At 46.2% G+C, this 21,225-nt stretch overlaps 1 protein-coding gene and 1 long non-coding RNA gene across 4 annotated transcripts in view; one reads left to right on the top strand and one right to left on the bottom strand.

Moving 5' to 3' along the window:
* Ttc39c (tetratricopeptide repeat domain 39C) overlaps window positions 1-21,225 on the bottom strand; it is a 122,330-nt gene that overhangs the window by 76,198 nt on the left and 24,907 nt on the right. The window contains exon 1 of one of the 2 annotated variants that reach the window (XM_031365006.1): window positions 7,221-7,919. The exons of the other annotated variant lie outside the window; for it this stretch is intronic. Coding sequence (XP_031220866.1) covers window positions 7,221-7,378 — 158 coding nt within the window. The 5' untranslated portion in view covers window positions 7,379-7,919. Of the gene's footprint in view, window positions 1-7,220; window positions 7,920-21,225 lie in introns of those variants that run through there. 2 annotated transcript variants of the gene reach the window in all.
* LOC116086857 overlaps window positions 6,845-21,225 on the top strand; it is a 24,910-nt gene continuing 10,529 nt past the window's right edge. For both annotated transcript variants that reach the window (XR_004117164.1, XR_004117165.1), the window contains exon 1: window positions 6,845-7,015. This is a non-coding gene — a long non-coding RNA (uncharacterized LOC116086857). The remainder of the gene's footprint in view (window positions 7,016-21,225) is intronic.

The raw sequence follows: 21,225 nt of genomic DNA, 5'->3' as shown, positions 1-21,225 counted from the left end.
AGCTTGCTGACAAGCCTGACCTCCTGAGTTCAATACCAGGGACCCACACAACAAAACCAACTCCAAAGTTAAATGCCCACTGACTTCTGACATACACAGACACAAATAGGTGTGTAATTTAACTATAACTAATAAATATAATAAGATTACAATAAATTAAATAATTTAATAATATAAAGTAGACAAGTAGATTAACAAAATTGTTTTATAGTAAAATGAAAAAGATACGGAAGAGTAAGGATCGAAGCCAAGTGAGCACAGGAAAGCCCACAACAGGCTGAGTAATGTCAACTACTCTGGTGTATGGCAGGGGTAAGGGCAGTCGGAGGGGGGCTGGGAAATGGGGCCAGAGCACGGGGGCTCTTACAGCAGCCAGGATCTGGTGGTTTGGGGAGGAGTTCCTGGGTGGCAGGAAGTGGTTCATGTTCTGCCTGGAGAACTCACCCCAACAGCAGTTTTCTTCAGTGGATGCTCTTCTGTAACTTTTCCAGGCTCGGCAGTTGAGAGTTAAGTACTGTTCTTGTTCAAGAGGCAGGACTGGTACCTAGCATCTAGGCCAGGAAACTCATAACTACCTGCGACTCCAGTTCGAGGGGAATCTGATGCCTCTCAGGTGTCTGCACTCACATGTGCACACACCCACCCACATACATACTCAACTAGAAATTAAAACTAATCTCAAAAGATAGACTAGAATAGTCTCCATGGCACACTATTTCTCTCTCATTTTCTTAGCCTCATCAAAGCTCTATTAACTTCACACAGCTTCACTCCACTGAGTTGGAGGAAGAATGCTATCTAATTGAAGTAGCCATTAACACAGTGGTAGGGGCTCAAGGGGATACATGCTTTCTGGAGGTTCATCCTTAACTGTGGATCTGCACACTCAAGTGTGTGCACACATGCATGTGTGCCTGAATGCACCCATGCCACAACCTGAGGTTTTGGGGGGGTAGGTACTTATGAGGGATTATTAATTTCCTCTAGGCCCTCCCACTATTCTACGGGCAAATATATTTTTTAAAAGAATTTTTCTTCAGCTAAATGAATTCTGAAGGAATATTTAATCAGGATGCTTTCATAAATTACATCAGGAAATCAAACTGAACTTATTGACAGCCACACTACTGAGGGGAAGACGACAGAAGACTCAGCAGATGAACTTCCCTCATTAACCTCACACCACTTTTGCTTTCATCTGGGCATCTATGGATTTCTTCACAGACTCCAGAAGCAAAGCTGAGCTACCCTGAGCACCCAAGACACCCATCTCACAGCGTCCTGCCGTTCAATGATCTGAGAGTGTTGGGCAGGGAAGGCACCTAGACTCTACCAGCCCAACATCTCCTACTTTGAATTTTCCCAAATATGGCTATGGTCTGTACCTGGGGTCAACAGACTTGACAAAGGCTAGCATTATGGTCTCTTTCACCCCTTCCTTTTGCTGAAATTGTCATGTACGAGCAGCTACAGGCCAGCAATGATCACAGGAGTATGGCTATGTCCAATAAAGCTATATTTGCGAAGACAGACAGCAAGCCAGCCATGGCATGTAGTCCGTACTTTCCCAACCCCAGAAGAATAGCAAACAATTTCCACAGTAATAATCCTAGCTCCATAGTCAACGTGCTCTCAAATACAGCCACACCACATGACTCCACAGCACGATCTGTACCTGCACTGAGCCTTTAGGATCTATACATGCATCACACACATGTACACACAAACACACAGCATTAGTTACCACAAATTTTCCTTTACTTTTAATGGTTTTTGCCATTTTATAACGTAAAATGGGAAAGAAAAACAGAGTTCATAATCTCACCTATCTCTTCTTTCTCTACCAAATCCATATTTATTTGTATATACTTATCACTGGTGAATGTTTAATGACCAATGCACACTTTACTTGCCATGCTTGGGATTGAATGAAGAATTCTATGCACCCCCAGCATATTCTTTAATATGCTTATTACTTCAGTGACATCCACATCCAGAATTTGGTAGCAATACTGTCACAATAAATCCTACAAATGTCAAAAAAAAAAAAAAAAAAAAGGATGCCGAGAGGCGGGAGTAGCTCAGTTGGTAGAATGGCTCCTAGCTAGCGTGAATGCAGCCCTAAGTTTGATCCCCAGCACGACAGAAACTGGACATGATGAGGCATGCTTGTCATCTCACCACTCAGAAGGGATAGGGATAGATCAGAAGTATAGTCTGGATCTCTGTTACAAAGCAAGTTTGAAGTTAGCCTGGGCTACATGAGACCTTGTCCAAAAATATATATATAAAAAAAAAAAAATGACAAGTGGGAGATGTGCTGGTACCATTAGGGGAGGAAGGAAGCTAAATATCTGGGAAGTTTTATGGAAATGATAAAGCTCATTGGAACTCCATATGTCCCTGGTCATTCTCAGCTTCATGTGTGCTCCATTTCCTACCAGTCCCCTGATTAAAAACCCTTCAGGACAAAATTAGGAAGTGACTGTGTGACCCTAGGACCCAGGAGCTCCAAGGAGCTGATTTTGGACATGACATTGTAAACACAATGTCTCAGGAACAGTGAGTTGATGCCTAACCCTAAGAGAAAGCACTGACTGGCAGGCAACATGACCAGACAGGGGAGAGGGGAAAGCAAAGACATGCAACCACCCATGCAACATCAGCTGCTACTCAGTCAACTGCAGCTGACTCGACCCTCCATTTCTGCCCCAGCTGGGTATACAACTCCTCTCCCACACTTAGCTTAACTCACACCATCTCTCACCTCTCCTTCTCACTTCCCCCAGCTCCTCCCCCGGCTGGCTTACTCCTACCTCATCATGAAGTTCAGATTGCGATTCCTTTGTAAAATGTCCTCTGGCTGAGCTCAACACCATTCACCTGCTGGTGTACACTCCCGTGACCTGTGAGTGTTTCCTCGCCTCGCTGCTGAGGCCAACGCACAGCACAACCCTGAGACTCTCTCATGCACTCTCATCAAGGTTTGGACGTATCACAGAAGCCAACACCAGTTCGTGGACTGTTGCATAAGAGCACTGACCTCTGAGAACTGGACTACCGTGAACTTATAAACATGGCCTCGGGCTCATAGCTTTTTCTGACTATCACAAAATACCTGACACAGAGTACTTATATAGCACATTTCCTTGAGCTCAGTGCTATGGACATTCAAAGTCCAGGATCAGTTGATGCCATAGTAAGGGGTGGGGCTGGGGGGTGGGAGCAGGGGTGGGGCTGGGGTACACAGTTATATATGAAGGCAGCTTATAGGAGTAAAGAGTCATATGTCATGGTAGAGGAAGGCTTACCCCTTTTGTGACAGACTTTTCAGAACTACCAGAGGGTACCATGAGAAATAACCTCAAGCCCCAATGACCTAATAATGTCTGACTAGATCCCCACTCCTAAAGGTTCCCCTGCCCAAAGTGCTAAAGCCTTTAACCATCTCCTAAATGTGCCATCTCTTCCAACAGTCAGGCCTTTAACTTCAATGGAACAGAGAGACACAAACCCCATTCCCACCACAGCATAAACCTGTTCTGGTCTCTGTGCAAGCGGCTCCAAGTGCCTGGCAGTGGCTGAGCACCAACCACAGGCATCTTGTCAATGCATGAGTACTGTCACCTGCAGAAGGAGCAGATGTTAGCCACTTCCAACCAGGGTCTTGTTGACAGATAAGAAGACGGTCTCTACTGTGCAGATATTTCTAATCCTCATAGGATCAACATCTGTGTTATAAAATCTGGAATGTCTTTCACTGTAAGCAGTTTCTATGAAGTGGCCATTGCACAAACAATACCTACTGATGAAATGTCTCATCTTTATATAGCATGAGAAAATGACCTCTAAAAATAAGTTATTTTAATGCTAGACACACGGTGTTTCTTTGTTCATCTGAGGAGAGCATTTTACCAGAAAGGGGAGCACAAGTCACTCAGAAGACAATGAAAAGTTCCTCCTGTGTGGATGAGCTGAGCCGGACAGGGACACTGTCAGGAGGTCAATGCTGAGTTCCAGCAGCCCATTTCCTAAAGCACCACTCTTACATGTAGTGTATGAGGTGAGCATTTCATAGCAGAGCTAGAGACTGCCAAGATGACTCAGGTGGTAAATGCTTGCCACTGAGCCGGAGGAGCTCAGTTTGATCTCCAGGTCCCTCACCTCATGATGATACCCACAGTGCCGCACGAGAGAGAGAGAGAGAGAGAGAGAGAGAGAGAGAGAGAGAGAAAGCAAAAGTAATTAAATTACATATATCAGAGCTATCTGCATAAAGGGGCCTTCTGCCCCGTGCTGAATTGAGCACCAAGCACTGAGATAGCACAGCTTTCACTGTGTGACAGGTGATGCCAAGTTCCACGGATTCCTGTTAATACTAGGAGGTTCAGGGGGTGGGAGGGGAGGAAGAAAAGGAGACAGACAGGGAGACAGACAGGGAGACAGACAGGCAGACAGACAGACAGACAGAGACTGTCTCCCGTATCCCAGGATCACATTCACTATGTAACCAAAACCAGCCTCAGGCTTCTGACCCTTCTGCCCATGCTCTAGCATGCTGGGATTGTATGCATGCACCACCACGCCCAGTTTAAGTGGTGTCAGGAACTGAATCCAAGGCTTCATGCACAGTGGGCAACACTCAGCTGAGCTACATCCCTGTCCCTGGCTCTCTTCCAGCTGGGTGTAACAAGCCATCACACTGTGCTGTGGGCACTATTGCCACTGCTTTTGTTTTATAGGCAATGAAGCAGTTTTTTGAGAAACTGGAACATCTGCATCCATAAAAGGGCCAGGCCAGGACTGGAACCCCAGCTGCTGGATGCCAGTCCCTGGCTGTACTTCTATGCAACCGAGCTTCCCAGCACATGGGTGAAAGCAGCACATGTGGGAGGTGGGAGGAATGCAAGGTCTTTCCACATTCCAACACAGCAGATGGAGCAAGGGAAAGCCGATAGGATAATGCTGTCAGTCATCTTCTCTCCCTCCATCCCAGACTGCAGCTTTGTAACCGTGCTGGAAAATAAGGCCCCGGGACGACTGCAAATATCAAATACACTTAGCAACAGAGAAGACTGGTGAGATCAAAGTCTGAAGTAGAAAAAGGTGATGGTCCCTGTGGATGCCAGAGGCTCAGTCTCTGGCTGGGGAAGAACAGTGAGAATGTATGAGGGAATGTGCATGAACTTGTACTTCACAACAAACACATTACAGTATTTTTTTCTTCCTTATTCTCGGTTCCCACTGGAAAATGCTGTAGACAGCTCCAAGCTACATACTGCCTGATCTTTTTCCCTACAGAAAAACTTCCATTCAAGATGCATCTCTGTGCTGTACGCAGAGCACCAGCCTTTCATCTGCCCTCAGTGGACAACTCATAACCTGGACCATGCTTCTCTACCTTCCTAATGCTGTGACCCTTTAATACTGTTCCACACCGGGCAGTGGTGGTGCACACCTTTAATCCCAGCACTTGGGAGGCAGAGGCAGGTGGATTTCTGAGTTCGAGGCCAGCCTGGTCTACAGAGTGAGTTCCAGGACAGCCAGGGCTACACAGAGAAACCCTGTCTCAAAAAACCAAAACCAAACCAAAACAAAACAAAAAAACCTGTTCCTCATGCTGTGGTGACCCCCAACCATAAAATTATTTTCACTGCTAATTCGTAACTGTAATTTTGCTACTGCCATGAATCGCAATATAAATATTTTTGGAGACAGTTTTGCTAAAGGGATTGTGACCCACAGGCTGAGGGTCACCAGGCAAGATAAAGAGTAGGTTTCCTGTTTTCAGTGTGACAGCAGCATTGCCATTTTGGTCAATATGGTGAGTTCCAGGCCAGCAAAAGATACATAGTGAAAGCCTGTCTCAAAAATTTTTAATCAAGTAATTAAAACCTACAAGCAAGCAATAACATAGTAACTTTTTAAAAATCTTCTATCAAAGCCTTTGATGAAGCTTAAATCAAACTTAGTGTGTGCATGTATGTGTGTGTTGTGTGCTTTAAATAGGACATTCTTAAATTATTCTCGTTTTCAGACCATAAAAGTGAGAAGCTGACTTAAAAGTAAACAAGCTGTAGGGCCAAGGTGTGGGAGTGCGAGCCTGTAATCCTAGCCCTGAGGAGGCTGAGATAGGAGGATCAAGGATAGCCTGAGCTACAAACTGCACACTATGTCTCAAAAACAAAACAACCAAAAGTAAAACAGACTTGGTGGAAAGTTCCTGGGTGTAAGATGCCTGCTTTGCTGTGGGAGGCAGTGACTGTGCTTGGTGGAAACCACCATCCTTTACAGTCTAAGCATTCCTCATTGACCAGCACACTCTTTCTCCATCACTACACTGGGATCGGCTCATTTCAATCTAAACTACCCGTCTCGAGAAACTATGTGGTATCCGCCCTTAAACATGTTGAGGACAGCTACTTCGCCCGTCCACATTCACAGGTAAGCCAGCTTGCCTCCTGAATCAGAACACCTGGATGCTCTGAGTTCCCAAGGCTTCTTTCACAACAGGACTTAGATCTTGAGCTTAATTTTTCAAAGGCAAACACAAATTAACGCAACACACGTGTTTCCCCTTCCATTCTTTCGTATTTTTTAAGTCCCTCTATTTTCTTCCTACTAGATCATTCTTAGTAAATCGGCTCTCTGGAAAGGCATCAGAACTCATCTTGATTTTAGAAGGATGAGGCAGAGATGGGTAATCAGAGTTTGGGCTAAAATGTTTAAGTTCCTCTACAGACGGTACGCTACACTGCCTTTCAATAACAAAAGCACCGGGAATGCCCGGGTATACAAAGGAGAGCGCCACACAAGGACCTGGCAAGGGTGCAGCGGGCTGTGCTCAGGTCACAAAGGCTGCCCAGGCAGCGCGCGAGCCAGAGTCCCAACCCTGCAAGTGCCAGGCTCGCTGCTGCCTCTAATGCATCCGTCCCCTGAGCCAATGCGCGGTGGGAGACCAGGCAACAGCTCGAAAGCAGCAGAGAATTACTGGGCACCCATCGGAAAGCTGAAAGTGAGTCCGTACTGCGGTCACAGGGAGGGAAGGGTCAGCGCAGCGGGGGATGGGGTGAAGAGGAGGATGGGGCCAAGGCGCAGGGCAAAGGCTGCAGATAAAGCCCGGGGAAGCGAAGGGGAGCAGGGAAGAGAGCAGCCTCGGGTCGCGAGGTGACCACCCGGTGCGCGCAGCCGGGGCGGAGAGTCGGGGGAGCCGGTGTCACCTGTATTGTTTGAAAAGCTGATCCGATTCCCTGAAGCCGTTGTTAAGAAGCAAGTTGATGCCAGCCAGGGCCAGCTCCGCGTCCTGCAGGGGCGCGGCTGCCGCGTCCGGGTCGCCGTCCTCCCTCCGCCGCGGCCGCTGCTGCTCCGAGCCGGCCATGGGCGCACGAGGCCCTGCGCTGGCCGAGGCGAGGTGGCGGAGGCGGCTGCAGCGGCCCGCGCTCCCCGAGCCCCGCTCCGACCTGCCTAGTGCCGAGCACAGCAGCCGGCAGGGGGCGGGGAGGGACGCGAAGGCGGAGCCGCCGCCGGGCTGCGGCGCGGGGAACGTGGGCGCCCGGCCGCCCCCACCCGCCGCCCGGGATTACTCAGCAGCCGGCTCGCGGCCACCCCAGCCGTTTCGTGTGTCTGCGCCCGCTTCGATCCGGGCGTCCCGAGCTGCCTCCGCTTCCTGCAGCCCCTCCAGGCCCCGGAACCGGCCCCAAAGGCCCCCAGGCTAGCGCCCAGGCTGCGGACATCCACGCGAGGCCCCAGTGTCCAACCCTCCAGGATAGGATGAACCCTGGACGCACTGAGAGGGGCGGGAGAGCTTGACTCGGAGTCAGAGAACTCCTGGTTCGCTGCGACAGAGCGCGGCTGGACACCCAGGTGGCTTTGGCTTGGGCCACGAGTGTCAGAACCCTTGGGAGTCCGGTGCTAGTCACTCCCAACTTCGTCCGGATCCCAGCCAGCCCCCACCAGGCCCAAAGCAGCCAATCCTCAAGCAGTTGGGCGGCGGGGGCGTGGCCTCCAGGACCTGGACCGCTAGGGCCCACCACCAACATTTAGATCCAAAGAGAGATGGGGATCCATATGCTACGTAGCTAAATATTTAAAAGCTAAGAAGTAAGCTGTTAAGGTGTGTTCTCTTAGCACCCTGACGACTATACTTCCATGCCAGTGAAACCGAAAAGCTGTGGTTTTTATATAAGCAAATGTCAGCAAAACGCCAAGGGTGATAATTTAATCAGTCTCACTTCTGATGGTGAGCTGGTGGTTTCTGCATGCACCATTTAGACACAAAAGAGAAATCGGTTTATGGGTTTTAAAAATGTTCTCTCCTTTACTTTAGCAACCGTTAAACAGTACTGTTACAACTAAGATTATGTTAATGCCGAATTGGACTATATTCCCTGCCAAAGAGCTCATTCACTTTAATTAGAAGAAACTTTCCTGCTGAAGGGCTCAAAGCCATTCATACTCAGATCTGGATATCACCCCGAATATAACATCCAACATTATAGTGAGCTAAGTATAAATGCACACAAATGCACTGTAATTTAAACTCATCATGTATGTTAGCTTTGTACCATTCCTTACAAGACCATCTAACTCCTATCTCATGTTCATCTATGACATTGAAGAGTAATGTCCGTTGTGGTCAGGGGTCAGCTGTAGCCATCTCTGTCTCCTTTTTTACAGGATTCTACCCAGGCTGGCCTGGAACTCTTGGGCTCAGTCACCCTGCCTGACCTCCCACCTAGCTAGGACATCAGGCCCATGTGTCAAGCACAATGTTCCGTACAACTGTTGTAAAATCATGCCAATTCTTTGAGACTTTGCTCTGTAGCCCTGACTAGTCCTGATTTCACTGCAGTCTCCTGCCTCAGCCTCTGGGTTGCTGTAACTGCACATCAAGATACTATGCTGGGCTAACAAATTCTTAACAAGAAATTGGAATACTAACTATTAAATAAATACTGAAAAAAATAAATACATGTCCACCTGGAAATAGTACCATCTAATTTAGGAATCACGACATTCATGCTGAGAGACTTTACAAACTGACCGTTTACTTTTGGTTTCAGTTGTAAGCACTGTCACTGGTCTTAAGTGACATTCAGATTGCAACCTCTTTAGTTTTTTAGTGTATTGTAATGACATTTCCAGGGGACCTGAATGGCCTCCTTGATAAGAATGGATGCTGAGGGCTATGTATCCTCTAAGCCAGTAGAGAGCTGATCCCACATGACATAGAAGACGGGGGTTTCTTTAATAGACTTGTGTGTGCATACATTTTGATGAGCAAGTCATTAGACAGATCTTAGGGACTGTAAGTCTACTTGAGGCTTCTGGCTTCATATCATTCAGTGCTGACCTGCCTGGCCAAGGCTTTCCTTGGATTTTGGACACGTGGAGCCATCCACCTCAAGTCCTTGCACACGCAAGGCAACAAAAGAAGAGAGCCAAGAGGACAATGTCAAAATGGGAGACATCTGTCTCTCTCCCACCTGGGGAAGGGGACAGAGCAGAGTCTTCTGTTGTATTTATAAATGAGGAAAGGGGGACAAGAAAAGAATTTCAAGGAATTTGTGACACAAGTTGTATTTGGGGCTCTGTAGTTAATTAAGGAATCAGAAAGGTCAAAGTTATCCTTTGGGGCTAGTTTTATCTCAAGGGTGAAGCACAATGGGTTATACAAACTTCAGGACACTCTTGAACAGTTAGGGTGAGATAAAGAATGCAGTTGTCCTGCTCCCCAGCATAAACAGAGGGAGAAATCCACAGTGTAGCACACCTTAGACACATACAAAGTAGGATGTAATCAGATACAAAATGATTCGGCTAGTTTTTGCATCATACATAGACACTTGAAAACATCTGCTCAGTGGTAAGAGATATAAACAGGATTTAAAAGTGATGGGTGGGGCTCAGCAGTAGAGTTTGCTCCCCATTATGACACTGGAGGTTCAGTCCTCAATACTGCCCAATGTAAAAGGAACTCAAAGCTGCCACCCAAATCCCAAGAGAATGTTTATGCAGCTGTGCCTCACAAGGACACCCATGTCTGCACCTTCTCCTAGCAGGTAGGGAATTACAGTTGACTGCTATCTTTGATATACAATAAGAACAGTTCACAGTTCATGATGTATACTATACTATATTGAAAAGGAAGGAAAATCCAGATTAGTAACACTAGCAGGGTGTCTTACACTTGACAACGTGGGACTCATATACTGGCCTGCAAAGGGAAGAGTCTTCAATGCACTTGACTTCACCAGACAGGATTTACCTAAGTGCGTCCTTCAGCACTTGGTGGACAGGAAGAGAAGGAAAGCTGGAACTGGAGGAAACTGCTCACTTCTTTTCTACAAACCCCTAGTGTGACTGGCCAATGTTTGACAGTGCTGCATCTACCCTGATTCTAGAAAGGAAACTGCAAGTGTTACTTCATCACATACTGCTGTGGTCGCTTTGTTACAGTAACAGAAACCCCTGACTCAATCTGCCTTGCAGAAACAAATTTACTGGTTCATGTAGGGGGTTTCCAGAATGAGGATATATATCCAGAGCTCCAATCCTGTGGCCAAACACCCAGCTTTCCCCTCCATCCCCACCCCAACCATGTGGATGCTTAGTGGCTACATTATCAGACTGTCACTTCCGGATAACTGCAGACGGATTCCTCTATTCAGTTAGCCTTCCATGATCCATGTATTTTAGCATCTCCTGACACCAGGAGATACCTGCAATCTCCAACTCAGACAGAATCACATACAAAAAGAGAGGATTCTGGGAAAAATGTGTAGGGGGCAGTGGCTCAGGTAAAAGTATAATGACCAACACTGTCCCCTTCTTCTATGAGGGAATGTCAACAGGGCTGCTCTAATTAAGATGGCAATGGCTGATACAATTGCAAGACAGCATTCTACAAAAGGACCTTAAGAAAACCTAGCTGTTTTTCAGTCCTGTTAAAACAGTTTTTGGTAAAACTAACAATAGAAACAGTGTGTCTTTGTTTATCTTTTTATAAATCTGCAATCAGTTCCTCAAATGTAGATTTTTAAGGAGGGTAGAGGAATGCACAGCCTTTTTACTTGGCTGAGGGGAGAGGTAAAATTGGGTGAGCTGCTCGTAATTAGGGGAAAACTGTGTGGCAAGTCTTTTCTTTTTCTTCTCTCTAGCAGTACTCACTAGCTTGCCTCTGAGGAGGGGAGTGTGTGGTGACTCCAGGAGGGTCCTGCCTGGCTGTTTCTCTAGCTGGGTGCATGTCACTCAAGCAACCCTGTAGAGCAGAGAAATGACTGTAGGGCAGGAAGTCATCTCTTCCAGATACCTTCTTTTGTGCTGTCCCCAAATGGAATCCCTAATGGACATCAGAAAGGCCTAGCCAGGTGTTTACTGGGTGCCATATTCTATCTCTGTAGAATAAGGGAGTGCCAAGCACCCTGATGGGGACAGAGTGACATGGTTCCTGCCCCTGGGACAAGGCCCTGGTGTGAGCCTCCACGAGAGTCGATGGCTGCTGTGTGTGTAAGGCTTGTTTGTGTAATAATGCACATATTTTCAAAGTTCTCCAAGGAACATAACACTAATGACTCTATGATAATTAGAAATAGCACAAGTCCAGGAGTTGAGGGTATGGCTATGTCTCACCAAAATGATAAATGTTGGGACCTTCAGGACAGTTCTTAAGGCTGTGGAAAAATACTCTAAAATCATGAGTTCAAAAATATATCATTTCTCAGCTATGCAAAAAATAAGGATGCAATATGAAGTATATGAGGGGCTTCACAGACTTAAAAGAGCAATGGTAGCTGCAGTAATGAGCCAGCTTGTCAGAAAGATACAAAGGCAGGCAGATTCCTGAGTTGAAGGTCAGCGTGGGTCACAGGAAGGTTAGGCACAAGCTGGTAGAAACTGTCACTTCAGGACAGGGTCCCATCCAGCTAGCTTAGCATCTATGTGTAACAGAGGCTGGCAGGTCTCTGAATTATTTTGTAATGTTAAAAGAAAAGGAGAGCTTGCTGTTTCCTAAAAATCAAAGGGCAGGGGTCACAGGATGCTGATTCATAGGATAATTAAAAGGGAACCTAGAATAAATGACTGAATTGATATCTAAATAAAAAACTGGGCTCTTGGTCTGCAGGAGACAAGCTAGCAGAAAGGGATAGCAGTTCTTTAGAATTTTCTCTATCAAGAGCTGAGCTGTCTGGACATCTCTGGAAAGCAAAAACAGCTCCTCAAGAATTTTTTTCTTAACAGGATTTCTGACTTGGTCGGAAGATCAAATATATATATATACATATACATATATATATATATTGAATAGCAGCTTTTCTGACTTTTGTCAGAAAACCCATGAGCTTTTAGAATTTTTACTAACAGAGAGAGCTGTCTCAACCAGAGAGTTTTTAGAATAGCGAGAACAAGCTGTCTAGAGAAGAACAGAACACATACACACATACACAGAGACAGAGAGACAGACAGAGATACAGAGACAGAAAGAGCGTGCGAGCAGTCTAGACCCTAGCAGAGCCTAGACCACCAGCGTGGGCTCACGAGTTTACCTGAGCTGTTCTGTTTGCCACTCTCACACACCCCTTCTCTCAGAACCCTTCTCCAGGCTGAGACTGGTCCCTGGCAAGGGAGGAAACTAGAAGAAGCCTGTGCCATTGCTCCAGCTGGCACAGTACCCTCCATAGCTCAATAGTGTAAGCAGGGAGCGCCCCTTTGCCAGACCTTGAATGCCATGTCACTGAGGGGGAACAGTGTTCCTTTTGCTTGTCAGCAGTATTATCTTGAAATATCCAGCACAAAGAAAATCTACGAAATTGAAAAATCAGATGCATCCTATTTAAGTCAAACGATTTCTAATACCAACATTATTGTTATCAGTTGCTATTATTAGTGCAGCCCAAGAAAGAAGTACTAATTTCTTCAGAGTATACTAAACATGTAAAAAAAAAAAATCTACATTTGGATCTGAACGGTCTCTGCTTTTATAGCCTATTAATGTGATTTTTTTTTTTTTATTTTTATTTTCGAGACAGGGTTTCTCTGTATAGCCCTGGCTGTCCTGGAACTCACTCTGTAGAGCAGGCTGGCCTCGAACTCAGAAATCTGCCTGCCTCTGCCTCCCAAGTGCTGCTATTACAGCAGTGCGCCACCACCGCCCAGCTCTTTTTCTTCTTAAACACAGGAACAGTGTCCTATGTCTCTGGCAGGACTCCAACTTGTTAAGCAATTGAGGATGACCTTGAACTTCTGACCCTCCAGCCTCCACCTCCAGGTGCTAGGATGTCAGGACTGTGCCACCCACAGATTTTATTGATGCTGAGGATCAAAGTCGGGGCACCGTAGATATTTAGCTGCCAACAATCTATGTCTAGCCCCATTTTTGACTGTGTCTGAAGGGTTTGGTAAAGAGCAGGTAACATATGGCATTAATGGCTCCCTCAGTAGTGTTACGAATCAACTGGGCCTTGCGCTGCTACCACTATGTAAAAGTGGCTTTTTGTTGCTGTGGCAATACCTAAGAGAAACAATTCAGAGAAGGACTTGTTTTTCCCCTTCGTGTTTTCAAAGAGATAAACAGTTACACTAACTGGCTTCCTCCTCCTTCCTCTTTTAAACTAATTACCCCACCCGCCCAACCTGTCAGGCCATGTCAACCACATTCAAGGGATGATCTTTCCTCTACTCTTACCAGGAAATATCCTCACAGGTACACCCGGAAATGAGCCACACTAACTGCCTGGTATCTCTTGATTCCATCAAGTTGACAATCAAGGTTAAACACAAGTATGATTGCTAAAATTTGTTGCACCACGGTACCTTATCTTTGTAAAGAAGAGACACATTAGAAATTGAGTATCACCTCACCAATGACCTGTGTGTGTGTGTGTGTGTGTGTGTGTGTGTGTGTGTGCTTAGTAATCCAGGTATCTCAGCTATATGGCTTAATTTCCCTATGATAAGGAGTCAGCTGATCTCTCTTTGCAGGTACTGCAGTGTTATCAATGCACAGAAATCCTGCAGCAGAGGAATCCTCCCCTCGGTCTACAGTACATTCCTCAAGTGTTCCCACTCTATCAGGAACAGAAATACTTGCTAGCAAAATGAGACAACTCCTGTAAGATCCCTGCCCTAGGAAAGTTCATATCGAAGAGACAGATGTAGCCAGCCATTCATTTGTTGCAAAATGTTGTGTATGTCATAAGACATGTGAATGGCAAGTTGGTCAGAGTCTTACAGTTATCTTATGTCCAATGACAGGGCTGTGCTCAGAGGTGATCTCAGTATTGGTCTACTGTATCTCCATGATCCTGGCTCCCACTACACACTTATGCTAAAGCCTGTTCCTAGGCGACAAACCCATGCACCATGTTACTGTACTGAGCACAACAGCAAATAGCTATGCATCTAAATTTATCTGAGCAGCCTTCCAACCACAATGACACTACTAGGTGGCAGGGTTTGTAATTTGGTTCCATATAATCTTATGGGAATTCTGTTAGTTTGTCATTGATCAAAATGTGACTGTAGATGTTATTATCTCTCTAAATGACTATAATAAATGTATACATACTGATACTTAATGATGTTTTTATTTAAAATATATTTAATTGAGAATTTCATAAGTCACATGTTAATTACGTTCACTCCTACTCCTTCTCCCACTCTTTCCAGATCCACCTGTGCTTTCCCATGCCTCAACTTTGTTGTTGTTGTTTTTACTGTAACCCACCAAGTCTAGTTTGTGATGCCCATAAATTCCTGAGTGTGGGGCCATCCTCTGGAGCACGGTTGACCTACCATGGGCTACACTCTTAACGAAGCCATCCTATCTCTAGCTCAATTACAAGTGGAGGATCATAAGCCCTGGAGTAGCTTGAATAAGAACAGCCCCCATACACTAACAGACTTGAAAGTTTGGTCCTCAGTTGGTAGAACTGTTTAGGAAGGATTAGGAGGTGTGGTCTTGTTGGAAGAGGTGTGTCACTGGGAGTGGGAGTTCAGGTTCTCAAAGCCCACCCCATTCCCAGCAAGCTCACTCTCTCTGCCTTACACTTGTGGGTCAGATGCAAGTTCTCCGCTACTTCTCCAACACCATGTCTACCTGCTTGTCTTCTTGCTCCTGTGCTCCCTGCCATGATGGTCATGGGATCTAACCCTTCGGAACTGTGAGCCCAAATTAAATGCTCTCTTTATAAGTTGTGGTGTTTTTGGTACAGCAGTAGAAAGCAGTGAAGACAGCCCCTCCCCTGTCATCTACTGCTTGCTCGTGTGTGGTCAGCCCCAGCTGCCATGTCATCGTGTGGCATGGTCCTGTCACTTCAGATGACGCTGTTCTGTATTCGTCTTCTCCCCTTGGGCTGTCTTCCGTAAGGGTCCCGAGCCTTGAGGGTGGGGTTACACAGACATCCCGTTTGCTGCTGAGCACGCACTAACCCTGTCCCTGAGCTTTGACCAGTTAGGAGTTTCTACATTAACCAGCACCCACTCACTGCACAAAGAAACTTCTCTGGTGACCTGAGAGCCACACTAATCTGTGAGTAGAATTTAGAGGTAGTTTGATGCTATGTGCACTTAGCAGAATAACAGCCGTAACTTCACCCTGGGGCCCGTGTGTTACTCAACTATTTGTTCTTGGTTAGGACTATAGGATAAGCACCTGTCTCCTGTGGGGTGGGCCTTAAAGCCAATCAAAAAAGAAGTTGTTTGTCCTGACAACATCAGTGCCCTGTTACGCCCATGGAATCTTTGACCTGAGTATGTCTTTATCCGGTATCACATGGGTAGAGGCATCTCAGTAACTGAAAGCAGGTTAGACATTTTCATGTCCTTGCAGGTAAATGGTTATGTTGTTGAACTCCAGATGAGGGTGCACATTCTGACCTTCAATCTACGAATGAGTTTCACAGTATGTCTTAACAGTCTCTGCACTCTGCCGGTGGGAATGGAGCTCAGTGGTAGAGCACAGGTTTGGAGTGTGGGAAGCCCTCAGTTCCGTCCCCGGCACCAAAGCAGGGGAAGGAAGAGGGAACTGAGAAGGCTAGGTAGGTTGCTGGTAGAGGACTTGCCTGGATGCACAAAGCCCTGACTAGATCCTTAGAGTGGCATAAAGGGGCATGGTGGTGAACCCTTGTCACCCTGGTACTCAGGGGGTGGAGGCAGGAGAATAGAAGTTTAAGGTCATCCTGCAGCTTGACGACAGCCTGAGCCAAATGAGACCAAGAGGAGCTGGGTGTGAATCGCTGTTGGCTAGTGATTCATATATCTGATGGTTAAAGGAAGCCCAGGTGTCAGCAGGGCAGAAGATAAGCCCCACACTAAAGAAGGAAAGGCGACATGGACACTAAGAAATCACTTCTAAGTCTTGACGTTTATTTTTAAATGTGCTTATAACAGAAGACTCAGAACATTCGGCTAAAAATACAAGTTTCTTCACTTCTCCTCACCCTCCTCACCCTGCCATCTCCTCGGAGACACAAACAGGAAGAACAAAGGGATGCTGTGAGAGAACCAAGAGAAAATAAAAGTGTGGTGGATACTCACAGAGTGGGCCTAGAGGCCCACCCACCACAGGCACTGGCTTCTCTACCTCCAAAATCAGCCCAAAGGACAAATACCCTATGGGGTCAGCTCAGGAGCGTTAGCCAAGGCACAGAGTTTAAAACTTGCCTATTGACCTCTTTCTCTAGATTCTTATTCTCCCCATCCCCTCAGTTGATTCTGTACCCAGGTCCCGCCTGGTTAACAGCCCCCCTCCTTCCACCCTACCAGTCTATCAATATGGCATAGAACCCAAGCCCTTCCTTGGACTGGCCCACCTCTGCCACACGGGACTAAACTCTCCTTAAAGTCTCCACCATGCTGTCAGTATGCCCAGGGCATTAATAACTCTTCCAATAATTTCTTACCCAAGAGGATAATCTGCCTCAGTGTCCCCCTTGCACCCAAAACCTGAAGCCTTCCAAGCAATAGTCTTATCTCCTGCAGGATTCTGAAAAGGAGGGAATACCTGCTGTCTAGAAGACGACTCCCTCCTGCTAGCGAGATTTTCTTGTCCCCTTACCCACAGTTTCCAGGAATAAAATGGCCACATGCAAATAACAATTCTACAGGTCAGTTCTATTGTTTTCTTTGTTTAACTCAGAAACACACGTAATGTTTAAACTAGCTCACACCCCAAAGAGAATAAGAAAGTTTATTCTTGGGCCAGATATGAGTGGCTGTGCCCCAGAAACACACAGTTCTATGTTCCAACATGGGCACAGTTCCATGGAGTTACAGTAACAGAACAAGGGTAGTGGAAGTCAAGGCACTTTGCAAATATACTGTGGAAACAAAGTATCAGTCGTAGCGCAGTAGAGAAATCTCAGCTATAGGCCTGATATTATCTGACGGCACTGAGCCTTTTGGTTGGAGGAAAATTAGAGCACTGTCAGTTGATATATTCCAAAAATCTTTCAACCTGCAGGCAGGGTCTAAGGTCTGACACAGGTTTGGTGGTCATAAAGACAAGGAATGGCTCTTTAGGGGCTAAAGACAGCTAAGAAAAATTATAATTAGACTCTGCTCAGTCAGTGAAGTCAGAAGTCAGTTAGCTTCTCTCCAGAAACTCACATTTACAAAACTTATTTAAAAGGCTCTTCTCACACGGGTGTTGAGCAGAGTCACCAGGGGCCACTCAAGAATGATACAAAATATAAATGGTGGGTGTGCCTGATGACTTACTGGTCCAACGAATCATAAAGACTCCCACTTCTAAGGCATGTGTTCTAGTACCGAAGAGTGTGAAGCAGGAGAGCTGATGAGACCCTGTCCCTGTCTCAAAAGGCAAAGCAAAAGACAATCATATTTGACCTATGACCAAGACCAGTTGATCTCAATTGTATCATTCACTAAGAAATAGGCCACTGTGTGCTAGGTATGGCAGAAAGTGGGTAAGATCTAACCCACAGATATGAGAAGTTTCTAGTCTAGGAGGTGAGAGAAACACACAAGCAGATGGCTTACTGTAAGATGGTCAAATACCAGAGATTTATACTGTGTATTTCCAGGTCACAGAAGACAGCCATTTATCTGCTTATGGGTTTATCAAAGGCTTCTCTCCTTGGCAGGTGTTTGACGAATTTGAGGTAGTGAACACATTCCAGACAGAGGGCCCAGCATGCATGCTGCTGCAGAAACACCAGAATCCTCAGGACAGTTGCTCTGGACACACACAGCCTGAAATGGGGCTAGTGAGCTGTCAAAGCTTTCTGTGCCTTGGTCTGGGCCACCTGGCCAAACAAGTGCCAAGAAGCCGTGGAGGCAGAAGAGTACCATAGTCAGACCTGAGAGCAGATGTGAAATGAAGAAGACCCGAGGCTGATGGGCGGCAAGCGCAGAGGACCAGGCCTCCTCATCCCTCTGCCTGTTCCTATTATTTCCTTTTCCGCAGTCAGTGACCAAAGCCAACTAACTCAGACTCATACAGGAAATGCTCAGCCAGAGATTGGATGTGCTGCCAGCAGGCCCGGAGACAGATGTTCACTAAGGGACAGCAGGACTCTGCTTCTTTCCTAAGTCGACATTATTCTCCTACAGTGAGCAAGTAGGTGATGGGGTACTCCTTGATTCTGAAGAACTCATTGGGGCAGGGGTGGTTCCCTCAGGAAAGTGCTTGCCAGATAAGCATGAAAACTAGACTCAATCCCCTAAAACCCACACAAAGAGTCAGGCCAGGACTATTATTACCTCAGTACTGGGGAGACAGAGAAGATTCCTGGGGCTTGATGGCCAACCAGTCTAGCCTAATTGGTAAGCTCTGGGTTTAGCAAGAAACCATCTCAAGAACTACAACAGAGATCGATAGAGGAAGACACTAGATGTTGAGCTCTGGGACGCACAGAAGAGCTGCCTGCAGTAACCAATAGCAACCTTGCCTCCAATGCCAAAAGTACTTCTGCCCCTAAACATTGTGAGTGAGTCATTCCAGGAATGACTCATGGCACTAGAGCTGCCTGTGTAGCAGAAAGGAACCTCTTTGTAACAGCTGAGTTTCTTCACCCATCTTAAGACCTCAAAACTCTAAATGACCACTGGTCAGTCAACTCAGTCTTTATTGGTACCATGAGATAACAGCCATCACTTAGGGCTGGTGAGATGGCTTGGTGGGTAAGAGCATCAAACTACTCTTCCAAAGGTACTGAGTTCAAATCCCAGCAACCACATGGTAGCTCACAACCACCCCTAATGAGATCTGATGCCCTCTTCTAGTGTGTTTGAAGACAGCTACTGTACTTATTTATAATAATAAATGTTTAAAAAATAGCCATCATTTAAAATCTCGACAAATTGAAGTCTTTAACATCTAGATCCTGTTCTCTGTCATTTAATTTTCTTTCTTTCTCCTCTTAGCCACCATCCTTCATGTTTTCCCATTATAAAGAGGAAGAGAGACCTAGATCCAGCTTTTAGCTACTGTTTCCAAAGGGGATTCTAATTGGTTCTGTTTGTATCACATAGTAACCCTGGAACCAATCTCAGACTGGCCATACTAAGTCATGAAAGGAACAAGGACGAGACTGACATACCCACTGAGCCCACAGAACATGGGGGAGCATGGGTGTAAGCTAAGAGATCTTAATACCTCATGGACAAGAGGGTTGGGCTCTCATGGGAAGAATACAAGGCTGAATATCAAGAACCAAGGAAGAGGTCTACTAGTTGACTCTAACGACCATGACCAACAGTGTCAGCATCAATTCAGGGGCCTCGGGTCAACAGTTCTATCTGAACTCAAGCAAGGTAGCCTGGGGTCCAGGCAGGTAAGAGGCTTGCTTCTGCTGGATAACGTTCCTAACAGAAACACTGATCAAATAATCTGCAATAAAACAACACTGCCAGATGGGATGGAGAAAGTACCCCCTGACCAGGTGGCCAGGGACAAAGCTCATGCAGAAATGCTGGCCAGTTCTCACATGTCACATTGATTGACGGCCAGGCAGACAGCCTTTACCTCCCTCTGTGCAAATCTGAGCTTCTAGACAGGGTGAAGAGCTATAGAATCTGCAAAGAGGGCTGAAGGTAAAGGTCTGCACAAGAGGCCTCTGGTCTGGATGCATCTCTGGTTGAGTTGCTTTGTGTCTTAGCTTCCATTTCATCACTACAAAACACAAACAGAAATAAAGTCTTTTTGATCTGCAGAAGTGCTTTGACATCCAAGTGATAGAACTTGTCACTCAATGTGTGGAACTCACCTCACTGCAATGGAAAACAATTCCTTCATGAAACAATTAGGAAGAATTTCAATGTCAAGACTGTGCAGCAAGGACTAAACCACGCACGTGCTGGAAGCTTCTGAGGACAGAGCCCTGGGTGGCTGCATCAGCCTTGTGCCTACAAGATCAGCTGTGCCAATGAAATGGGGGTGGGAGTGTGTGCTAGCAATGTGCAGAGTTCAACAGGATAACCATCCATCTATCCATCCATCCATCCCTCCATTTATCTACTTACCTATATCTATCATCTATCAATCTATCATCTTGCTAACTAGCCAGTTCTAGCTCTCCTTTTTCTTCTTTCCTCCCTCATTCATTTCCTCCCTGCTTTTTTTCTTGGCTTTCTAGCATTGTGCTCATTTTCTGTGGTTGCCCCTAAAATGTACCACAAATTGTATGGCCTGAAGAGCAGACATCTACTGTTTCCCATATCCTGAAGTCATATTGGATTAGGGCTCATTCAAATAATCTCATTTTAACCCGATGACACAGGCAAAGACCCTACTTCCAAATAAGGCGACATGGGAACACTTGAAGGTGAAATGTTGGGATGGAAGAGAGGACATATTTAAATCCATCACAAGCTCAAAGCCCCTGTCCTATTTCAGAATCAAGCCTGTGAAGTCTGAGGAGTGGCTTGGGGTGTGGTCAGGGCTCTGGTCTCTTACAGTGGTGTGACCCTGAGTCAGTGGTTCTGCTGCTTGTTCTTGCAAGGCTCTGCTTCTCTCACTGTGCTTCCCTCACAGTGTTTCCCTCACTGTGCTTCCCTCACAGTGTTTCCCTCACTGTGCTTCCCTCACTGTGCTTCCCTCACAGTGTTTCCCTCACTGTGCTTCCCTCATTGCACGTCTCTCAGTGTGCTTCCCTCACTGTATTTCTCAGTGTGCTTCCCTCACTGTATTTCTCAGTGTGCTTCCCTCACTGTATTTCTCAGTGTGCTTCTCTCACTGCACTTCTCTCACTGTGCTTCCCTCAC

The sequence above is a fragment of the Mastomys coucha genome, unplaced genomic scaffold (assembly GCF_008632895.1).
Source record: "Mastomys coucha isolate ucsf_1 unplaced genomic scaffold, UCSF_Mcou_1 pScaffold13, whole genome shotgun sequence".
Classification (NCBI taxonomy): Eukaryota; Metazoa; Chordata; class Mammalia; order Rodentia; family Muridae; genus Mastomys; species Mastomys coucha.
Note: the sequence above shows the minus strand (reverse complement) of the source record. Positions and strands in the feature narration are given on the sequence as shown.